This window comes from Symsagittifera roscoffensis, chromosome 10 (assembly GCF_963678635.1).
Source record: "Symsagittifera roscoffensis chromosome 10, txSymRosc1.1, whole genome shotgun sequence".
NCBI lineage: Eukaryota > Metazoa > Xenacoelomorpha > Acoela > Convolutidae > Symsagittifera > Symsagittifera roscoffensis.
Window position 1 is genome coordinate 36,354,438 of NC_087071.1, and position 11,088 is coordinate 36,365,525.

At 34.4% G+C, this 11,088-nt stretch overlaps 2 protein-coding genes across 2 annotated transcripts in view; both read left to right on the forward strand.

Annotated features, from left to right (window-relative positions):
* The window catches only part of LOC134855048 (elongator complex protein 2-like), a 16,855-nt gene extending 13,115 nt beyond the window's left edge, over positions 1-3,740 (forward strand). Inside the window, exons 5-8 of the mRNA XM_063871427.1 lie at positions 176-389; positions 653-894; positions 1,316-1,527; positions 3,146-3,740. Coding sequence (XP_063727497.1) covers positions 176-389; positions 653-894; positions 1,316-1,527; positions 3,146-3,740 — 1,263 coding nt within the window. The remainder of the gene's footprint in view (positions 1-175; positions 390-652; positions 895-1,315; positions 1,528-3,145) is intronic.
* A 411-nt stretch (positions 3,741-4,151) lies between these two features.
* Positions 4,152-8,913, forward strand: LOC134855363 (uncharacterized). Its single transcript, XM_063871866.1, has 3 exons — positions 4,152-4,274; positions 6,587-7,268; positions 8,538-8,913. The coding sequence occupies exons 1-3, from the start codon at positions 4,216-4,218 to the stop codon at positions 8,703-8,705; spliced, it is 909 nt and encodes a 302-aa protein (XP_063727936.1). The 5' UTR covers positions 4,152-4,215; the 3' UTR covers positions 8,706-8,913.
* Positions 8,914-11,088: the final 2,175 nt, after the last annotated feature.

Below are 11,088 nucleotides of genomic sequence, written 5' to 3' on the forward strand. Positions count from 1 at the left end.
TTTAAGCTCCTAAAAACCGCGATTATTATTTTTTGTTTCCGTAAAAGCACAATTAAAAAGCAGCTATTGCGAAAATGTAATATTTTACCCGATGGCTTAAGTTTATTTGAGAAGAAACCGTAACAAACTATGTTCTGATATTCATTATGTTAAGTGGCAACTTTTATCATTTCAGGAAATCGGCAGACCTCAAATTCACGGCCACGAAATGAACAATCTCTCGCTTCTAAATGACGTCACACTGGTTTCATGTGGGGACGAGAAAGTAGTGAGAGTATTTGACTGTACTTCAACTTTCACTGAAGTTTTCGACACATTTAGCCCGAAGTGTAGATTACAAGTTCCGAAGGGTGTTGAGATATCGAAAACGGCGGCGGTTCCCGCTTTGGGTAAGAACGATCTTGGAGTTTTTAGTTTTCCAGCCTTGTTTTGCCCCTTCGAGCTTTCGACTTGATTTGGTTTTAATATTCCTCAAGATGACATAGTTACCGAATACCATTTAGAGCAAAAAGTATGCCAACAAATGATAATGCAACATAGTTAGAATTCAAAGAGGAAATTAGCTCGGTTAATGGTCAATGACCCACGATTAAAATCTACGTGCATGCAACGTTTTTTTGGCTCGCAATTCTTCTGATTTTCTTTGTTTTAGGTCTTTCGAACAAAGGTTTTGAAGATCCCGACCATTCAATACACCAATTCGCCCATCAAAAGACGTTTACGAACAATAGCAACAGCGATGGAAACGAACTGGCGTCTCTTTTCACGAATTCCCATTTGCCAGAAAACACTCTGTGGAGTGAGAAGATTAAACTGTACGGACATGGGAATGAAGTGTATTGTTTGACCAGCTGCTATTCGGACAGGGCGAAACTGATTGCCTCTGCTTGCAAGGTGAGAAGCTTTAGATTTCGAACAGAATTTCGTGGTAAAGAAAGTAATTGAAGAGTTCCAACTCTTAGCCGAAATTTAGTTTTTTGAAATGTAAGAGCAGATTTAATTGTTAATAAAAATATGAGTAATTTTAAGGGTAAAGTTTGAATAGAAAAATAGTTTTAAGATTTTCTGTTTGAATAGTTTTAAGATTTTCTGTTTAAATAGAAAATAGTTTTGAATAGAAAAATAGTTTGGATTTAGCATAATAACACATGCGATGCTTGAGCCTTCTTCCAGGTACATGAATAATAGGAAAAACTTCCTTTATCAAACGTCCTTCGGTTTGAACAAAAACCCTGGCTATGATGATGAATGGCACCACAATTTTTTCATCAAAGGTCACAAATCTTTTTCACCATAAGTACTTTTAATTGTTCAGGCAACTTCGATTGACACAGCCTGTATACTTCTATGGCAGTATGGATCCTCCTCGGACCAAATTGACCTCATAGACAATCAGGGAGGTCAAGGTCACACACTAACGGTCACTGACCTCAATTTCTCTCCAGATTCGAATTTCCTGCTGTCGGTGTCAAGAGATAGAAGCTACTGTGTGTTCGCTGTGTTGCCGAATCGGGAAGAGAATAAATCGTAAGATTTAAATGAGAATAGTTATCTATTTATGCATGAATTCTTTTGCTTCTAACTGAAATGGCGTTTCTCGAAACTATTTTATATATTTCCGATTTTTAAAAATTATCCTTAAACCTGTCAGTATGAACCGTTGAACAGATGACAATATTTTTTCGCTGATGTCATTTTGTCATACTAACAAGCTTCAGACAACTTTGCTGTATAAATTTACCAGGATACGCAAATTCGAAAAAGCCAATGAACTATAATGTCTTAATGTTTAATTATCAATGAAAATAGTGAAGACAGTTATTGAGGTCTTGTTTTTTTTCCAGCAAAAGATCTTAATATGCTGAAATAACACCATCGGGCGTAGTGTAATAGTACGACTATTCTTTGTTTCCCAACCTAAGTCTCAAATATTGGTGCTACTTTTGGTGCATCGCGTTGGCAATTTATTAGCATATTTAGCTGCCTTATTTGTGGCTAGTGTTATTTAATTGTCGAGCGACCATGGCGCAGATGCGAGGAAAGTGGATTCTTTTAAATCTTTGGTCATAAGAAGATCGAATCTGCCACAGCAAAAGTTCTATTTTTCAGGGCTTATTTTTGTTTTTCTTATGTCATTTTATAGAGCTCTTCTTTGTCGCTCTCTCGCTTATGTTTGCGAAGCGTAGCTTAGCCCCTGTGTGTCAGAAGTGCGTTCATTTATTTTAATCTGTCAGTAATTTATCTGTCAGTGCCAGCAAATGAATATCAGTGCCAAAGGTTTGCCAGTAATTTGAGCAGCAGCTCTGACAGTTTTTTTCAAGCATTTGTTAGAGAATATATGTTCTAGATCAATTAGGAGCCGATGAACACCTCAAATTCTTAAATAAGTTGTGATGATATTTTTTTCCGAAAGAGTCTTAAAGTTTGTTCAGGCTCAAGTTTACTTCTTCGCGGTTTAACTTTTAATTTCTTTCTCAGTTCAGTCCATTTCCTTCGTTGAGAGGAAGGCAAACTGCACTATCAAACAGCGAAAGTGTCAAGGTCGCCAAAAACGTGATCGACTTTTTATTTTAAGACGGAAGTTAATTCTCAGATTTCCCAGCGAATTAAAAGTTATACTTATTGATCAAGTTTTCTCGCAGTGCGAATATCAGTGCCGTCACTGACAGCTTTTTTTAGACAACCTGGCCACCCTATTAATGCACTTATGTAACACTAGTGGACAAAAGGCAGTTTGAAATTAATCAAGCAGGGAAACGCAATCAATATGTGATTTTTTTCTGGAACTCATACTGGGTTTTTTCACGCCGCAGAGAAAAAATATGTTGCAGATGAACTTAAAAGAACTTTAAACCAAGACGTTCTTTTAGTTTCGAAAATGGATTTAAATTTTCAGAACTGCCAGTGGAATTCTCGATATTCACACAGCTTCAACGTGATATATTTTCCCCAAAACTCGAATGTTGAAAATGTTCAGAATTAAGTCAGTCACTTTTTTCCCTTGAGTTCATTGAAACTATCCAACTGTCTTCTAGCATTTTTTACCACCATATGATTGTGAACATCAGGATTTTTCAAAATTTTTTGGAATTTAAAAAGCTCAAAATAGTTAGAGAAAAAGCTGCTGATTGAAAAAAATTTTCAGGTGTTTTCAACTCGCGCTGCAGCACAAAGTAGAGCATCACAAGAGAATTATCTGGAAAAGTTGCTGGCTCAAACAAGATAAACCAAATCAATATTCGTTCTTGACAGCATCGCGCGACAAGTCCATAGCTCTGTGGAATTTTTCCAAGATATCTGACTTCAATTTTGATTGGCTGGCGAAAATTACCAATGAGAATGAAATTGAAGCGACGAATGAGCTTATTGTAAAACCCGAGTTGAATTGCAAGCACACGTTTTCGAGTGGTGTTACGGCCTTAGACGTTGTTAATGTTATTATCGATGGATCAGAAAAATATCATTTGGTGTCTGTTGGATTGGAAACAGGTCTTATTTTGTTGCTTAAACTTCAGGAAACGGACTCGAAAGTGAACAAGTGTGAATTTGAGACTATAAAAAAGCTTGATGAGTTCAATTCACATGTTTTGGATGTAAATTGCGTCAAGTTTAGCTCGCGAGAATTTGTTGTCAAGGAGAGTGCTTCCGAAGAACGAGATTATGATGAAAATTGTTTATGGTTAACAACTGCATCAAATGATCATATTGTGAAGCTATTTAAAATCGAAATGATGAGTTGAGTTTTTGAAAATTAAGTTTACTTTTGTTTTGTCCGATTTGAGTTTTTGTCTGAGGTTTTGTTTTGAAGGTGGTTGTTTTTTCAAAACGAAATTTTTTTAAATTTTAGTGCGTTTTCCTATTTTGGCATTAGTTGTGCAAAATGGAGCTTCACTTGTGCTGAAAATTAAAATTAATTCTGTCTTGTTACAAAATTGTTTGAAGCAAAAGTTTGAAAAATTACTAAGTTTCTGATTATTTGAACAGCTGTTTTGCCAAATATTCTGCTGTTGAAGATTCAAAAATTGAAAATGAAGTTTTTCTTTTCAGTCCTTGGTGGTCAACATGTTTCCATAAGTTTTGAAACTGATGTTATGATTTTGATAAATTCAGGTACATATAACCAATGTATTTTTGCAATTTTTCATCGAACAATTGGTTTCAGATAGCAGTGAATGTCAAGTTAATTATCTTCAAGTGTGTCAATAATTGATAAAAATGGATGACATCTATCAGATTGAGTTCAGCCTGAAAATCGCATTGGGACAAAATGAGTCGTAAGAATTTAAGCTTTTTTTTCAGAAAAAAGTCTACGATTTTACACTGTCTCCGATCACCAGCAAAACTTAAGGCTTGAAGGCGATCCAAGAAAACCTCAATATTACAGACTAATCATTTGGTTTACTTGGTTGTGTAATAATTACGCTGGTCATTAGCATTGTTATTAAATCGGAATACAGATCTTTTTCGGGTTAACAGTTGGTTTTAAATTTTTTCCTGCTGTTGACTATGTTTACATTTGAGCATTGGTAAAATTCAACGATGTGATCAAAAATTTGAGAAAGTACAATTCGATGATTGGCTAAAGAGAATAAAGCATGAGTTCCCAGCGGAGTAAAAACTTTACCTACGGATCCAGTTTTTTCAATTTGAGTTTTCTTTTGAGTTTTTCAATTTGAGTTTTTAATTTATCAAAACAGTGTCAATCACAAATTTTTCCTGAAGCTTAGAGCTGGAAAATGTTTTTTTTTGAAATTCTTTAAGTTTTTTTTTTAAAACGAGTTTGTTTGTATTTTCTTGCGTTTATTGACTCTTTTCCAACTTCCTGTTGGCTATGTTTTATATTTTACTATATATCGTACGAAGGAAAGTTTTCATGTACGACACTTCTTATCCCTGGTTCTACATAACTTCCTGTTTTTTTCTTTTTTGTTCGATTATAAGGTTGATTCGTCTCAAATTTTTTGAGCTATCTTGTCGGCTTAGTCCATTGACTTTGCGTTGCTTGAAAGTAAAATGTATTTTCTGTTTTCCTCGAAGGTGGGATAATTGTTCAAAATTTAATAACTTGTTTTTCATAACACAAATTTTGTTTTCGGCTTAACTGGCGTCTGTCCCTATTTAATTAGTTTAGTTCTGCTAAATTTTCCTGTTCGCTTATTTAACGCTGGCAATTGTGTTTCTTGACATTTTTGTTTTTCTCAAATCGAATGTCTTTTGGTTATTTTCCATATTTTTTTTCGATTTTTGTTGATGTGTAAATGATTCTTCTTTTTCTGTGTACCTGGTGCATAAATATTTCCCTTATGACAGTAATTAATAGTAGCAGATTTGCGCCACTCCTCGAAAGGACTCGACCCCCTGAACCCTTAAGGGATTCGGCCACCAATCAATACTATTTTACGACGTCCATTTTAAGTTGACCGACCTCAAAACTTTTCCAAAGGTGCCTTGGACGTCAATATACACAGACTTTGAGATGGAAAGGATTCGGCGCCGAATCAACCCTTTGTCCAAAAATGTCAGAACCGAATTCTTTATTTTTTTAGCCTGAAAGTTTTCAAGCGGTGTAAAGTTTGCCAGCGGCTGGCTCCTACCCTCCTGAATCCTGCGAAAATGCTAAGTCCTGCCTGTTCATAGAGATGAAATTCGAAGCAACCAGTGCCTTGACACGGTTTTCTATGGCAAAAATGGGTTTAAAACTAGTTGATCTAAGTGTCAATAGACGAAGTGAAGACACTTGTTTACGTCGTGTTGTGTTTTTTTCAGGTAAAGTCCTAGAAGCTCCAATTTGAATTGAGACAGGCTAATTGGTCACAATATTTCCCCACTAGACTGAAATGTTTTTCGGTGCTTCCTGTTTGATTATCAAGTTAATTTTTTTATCAAGTGTTATTGAATGAACTGCTTTTTTGAATCTAAACTTGTTTTTGTTTTTTTCGCTTTTTTTTAGGAAAAAGGAAAATTAGTTCAAGCTCAAATTTGGTATTCGCGCTATGACTTTTTGACTTGACTTCTTTTGAAGTTCAATTCAAATTTATTGCTAAAATGAAGGCAAATTACGCTCTCTATTTACGGAATGGCGCAACGTAATGCAATCTAGTTCTAATTTTTGAATGGATTTCAGTTTTCCGAAGTCTCCGATGATTGAACAAGAGATTGCCTTTTAATCCAGTTTTCTCTAATTGTTTTAATTACCGAATTCTAAGCTAAAACGTGATATATTTGTTCTTCGAAATTCAAAAACAATTCAACCTTCTTTTGGGTTCTTTAAATTTGAGCAGGGGTAAAATTCAATGATGTGATCAAAAGTTGTATAAAGTAAAGTTCGGTGAGCGGTAAAAAGAGAAAAAGCCTGAACACTTTGTTTTAGAACCTTGTGCGATTAATTACAAACACTCCATCGATGGTACCTAGTAATGAACTAGCACCCCTATAATGAAAGAAATCAATGGTTAAGCATGGATGAGTCTTACTCCCAATGAAAAATAACCCCCTTCCCCTTTTGCAAAATGCTTGGCGTTCTTAATCGAACATATAATACCATGTGTTTAAATGAGTTTCGAATATTGGATAAAATCTGCTTTAGGTTTGCTCCTGGGTCGAAAAACTCGAAAGTTCTGAAAAAATATCCTATGTTTGCGAAAGTATGCGACAGTATACCAAAACTTCTAGACATCCGAACCGAAGACTTCAACTCAGCCATGAAAATTACAAATGTTCCTTTTTTCTTAGACGATGATGTGCTTAAAAAATTTCTGACAGCGAGAGCTGATTGCTTTTATACTGATTTGAAAATCTTCAAGGACGACCAAGATTTCACAAGAAGATCAAAATACGTTCTTTTTGCATGTGAAACAGGCGCTGTGCAATGTTTGTTGTTTATCAAAGGCGTCGCTTTGAACGATTCCTTTCAATTGAATCTGGACCCAAATTCAGTCGGTGGTTCAGCTTACTACTGCAAACAATATCAAAGTCAGTTTTTACAATCGCAGCAAACTCTAAAGAGTGAAATAACAGAATGGCTTGAAAAGTTTTCACGTGAGGAGGAAAAAGAGAAGGAAAAGATAAGAAAAGGAGTGAAAAAAGTACGAGAAGGAATGAACAGAGAAGTTGAATACGACGAAGATGGGTTTGAAAAGGTGGGAAACGGTAATGCCGATAATGACGATGACGAAGGCTGGACGGTTGTAAGTCGACATGGGAAACGAAAAGCTAAAAATAGAGGAACAGCGTTCACGCAGCGAAATCAAGCACGAGCCCAGAAAGCGGTAAGAGATGTGTTCAAGAGTCGATTAATGTGTTAATAAAAAATTTGCCTATAATCTATAATTATTTTTTCATCGAAATTCAAAGAGTTTTCAGGGCCATGTATTTTTTCTTTAAAATTCGAAGTTGAAGTTTTCCATGAAACAAGTCAGTTTTTTTTCTGTTTCCTGCGTCGTTTATTTACTCTTTACCAGCTGTTTTTGGCTATGGACTATCATTAGAGTTTTGGGTTGGATAGCTGAGATATTTCGTCACCTTTGCAATCACTAGGTTCCCTGATTGGTAATTTCTTATGGCACTCATTTTAATTTAACAAGTTTTCGAATTTATGAGATTTCAATATAGTTCAGCGATCAATCCACTTTAACATCTGCAGGCAGATACTAACAACATCAGTACACTAGTTACAACACAAGTCGCACAATTTAGAGCAAATTTATTGAATTAATAGTTTTTGAGACTTTTTTAATACCTTAGAAGATTGCGACTCTTCGAGATCAATTGTAAAATGAGACTTAATTTGCGATTTCAATTTCCCGTAGTTGAAACTCTTTTCTAGGTCGTGATGAGTTTTTTTAAAAATTTTTCAGAAGTCCTAAAAGACATTAATAACTGCAAACGTGTATTCGTTTAGTTTAATGCATTTAAGAATGCTCATAGCTCTGTGTGCACTTTTTGAGTTCAATTCAAGTTCATTTGCTAAAAGTTAGGCTTTCCAATTACGAAAGAAATGGCGCAAAAACGCGATCGATTTCCAGTTTCGGAACTGGAATTAATTGATGGTTTTCCCAGCGGAATTACAAATTAACCTAATACGTCGCTTTAAGTACTTAAGTTGTTTTTCTAAAATTGTTCGTGAAATTTCAAGCTTTGAGGACAACTATTGTTTTCTTTGAAAATTGAAATTTTTTTTTCATGTTTCTTTGCTTTCATTGAATCTTTTCCAAGTCTCTGTTGGCTATGTTATTTTTGTTTGATGATTTGAGTTTTGGCAAAATTTTTGGACTCAATGTAAGTGTTTTTGTATGCGTAAGTGCAACTGAGCGGGTGAATTAACCCATTTTTTAAAGCGAGCAAAAAATAATTTCTATCAAAATTGAACTGAGGCAGGCTAAGTGGTTCCAATTAATTTCCTGCTGGCTCATTTCAGTTTTTCTGTTTTAACTTTTTGAAGATGATTTTCTTATTCTGCCTTTTCCTGCACTTTTTTTTATTTTTTCCATTTTGTGTTTGCGAAGTGCAGATAGTGTTAAATTGATGTTTCTGTTTAGATTGCATTCCAACGGCACAAAAAACACATAATAAATTTCTATGCCAATCATCTGAAGAGCAAGAAGGAAAAACACATGCAAGAACTGAAAAGCCGATTCGAAAGAGACAAATTGATTGTGGAAAGAATGAAAGCGACGAATAGAAAATTCAATCCAGGTCTTACTTGAGGATTGTGAATATTCTGGGGATGGAGTTTAAAATGAAAGTTGTGAGGCCAGGAGAACAATGGAGATGGTTTGACAAAAACAGAAGAAAGCTTAAAAATAACTAGAAAAAAAACGAACTTGAAACAATTAGAAAAACAAACATTTGATTTAAGACAAATATTTTTCGTGGATTAATGTTTAAAAAAGTGCAAATAAACATCAAGTGTAAGCAACCCTCAATAGAAGCTCGAAGAAAAGATTGCCCATTATTGTTGACGGGTGCATGATTGTTTCGCACGAAATATTCAATCTATAAAAGTCAGTTAATTTTTTGGAATGATGCGACAGAAAACTAAATGCGGACGTCTGAGATTGCAGTTGATTTTGGTTAAAATTTAGATTTCCGCCAAGTTTTTTCTAAGTGCCCAGTGAAGAAAAGTAACATGTATTTTCCCAGGCGACTTAAGCACAAATTTTTCAACACAAATTTGAAATAATGTAATTCTGATAATCAAAATTTTCATTTATTCATCCAAGCAGTATTCTCAAAAGAAAAAAGAGTTTTCTTTTTTCCCAAATTTTTGGATGAATCAATCAAAAGTGAGAGTATCAAATACTATACCCAGTGTTTGAACTCTATAATTTTTCTACCAGGTTACGAAACTGGCTCATAGTGTAAGTTTTTAATCACTTCGGAAATTCTTGAAAGTTAACATTAGGAGAGAGTTTAGGTAAAAGTTAACATTAGGTAAAAGTTAACATTAGGAGAGGGTACCACAAATAATCATCAGAATCCAATTTATCATATTAAAACCCTTTCAGTCCTGATTTGAACAAAATCAAAAAATTTCCAAAAAAAACTTCCAGTGTCGAAAAAAACCGGCTTAAAATTTTTAATTTTTTAGTCTAATTTCGAGCAAATAAAGATTTTTCCTCTAATTTGTAACGGGCTTATAAGTGTTAGTTTTGAATTTCACTTAAAAAACTAACTATTACTTAGTTTTATTTATCAAATTATTTACCAGAAGTTCTTTAGACGGTTCCTGAGAATAAAATTTTCGGATCAAAATTTTTTTTGCTCTTCAAATTTGTTTTTGAAAAAGTATTATATTTGATGTGCAGTACTGTTATCGAATACACATAATTTGCTATTTGCTTTTGCGATCGAAATTCTTGGCTTTCATTAGAATCTATCGTCACACTAAAAAGAAAAAACGACGCAATTAAAAAAAACTTGTAGATTTTTAGTAGTTTTTTAACTATATGGTCAGAACTTTCTGTGCAACTTGCATAGCAACCGGTTAGCCTTGTTTGCATTTATTCAGATTCAAACTTTTTTTAACCTTCCATATTGGAAAGGTCGCAGGATGACCAGACTTGCTCTGCACATTTCTTCATTTTTTTGCAAAAGTAAATTAACTATGATCGGCTCTGGCTTCTGTCCCAATTTTGTTGGCTTACTTCCAATAGCTTTTTATTTTAAATTTTTGTTCGGCAGAGGAATTAAAAGTTCATTTATCTATTCATTTTCTGTACTCTGAACTATAGTAGAAAGAAAAATACTTGCTTGTGTGGCTCGCGAGTCATTTTATATCGTTTTAACACTATCATCAGCTTACGAATCTTCTTTTTTTCTAATCTAACTCGCAAATAAAAGCGTTGATTAAAAATGTTCACTAGTTTGGAAATTTCACTCTTGCATTGAAAATTTCATATTATCGATTCTCTGCTTTATTTGTGACTAGTGTTTAGCTATTACCAATCAAGCTTCCGTGGCTGAGTGATTAGGGCGTGAGACTCTTAATCTCCCAGTCGCAGGTGGTTCGAATCTGACGTAGCCGAAGTTTTTTCTAATTCGAGTCATACTTCTAATTTTTCTTATCTATCTATCTATTATTTATTTGGCGTTTCACGTGACACATGTTTAAGAAGTCCCTATGTTGACGTGTTTAAGATGTCCCTATTTTTGCATGTTTAAGTTTTTTCAACGTATTATTTTTTGCATATTGAAAGAAAATGTTTATGTACGTTTAAGCTATACCGTAGGTTTAAATGCTTAAGAAATTTCATTTGGCTCATGTTTAAGTCTGTTGGTCTGTTCAAAGGCCAAAAAATTGCAAGATTTGAAAATTTTATATAAACATACGTTCTATACAGTCCTATATAGTGGAGTGCTGTTAGGCTACATTTAGGGGTTGCAAATCTGGCGTTCAAGTATGACTGCTCAAATCCTTATATTGTTCGAGATATGGCGTTTTTATGTTTTTTTTTTCAAAATTTGAAAGAAAAACCCAACCAAACTTGAATTCCTCAAACCTATACTGGGGTGCTATCAGGGTATATTCAGGGGTTGCAAATCTCGCGTCCAAATGTGACTGCTCAAATCCTTTAGGTTTTCGAGAAA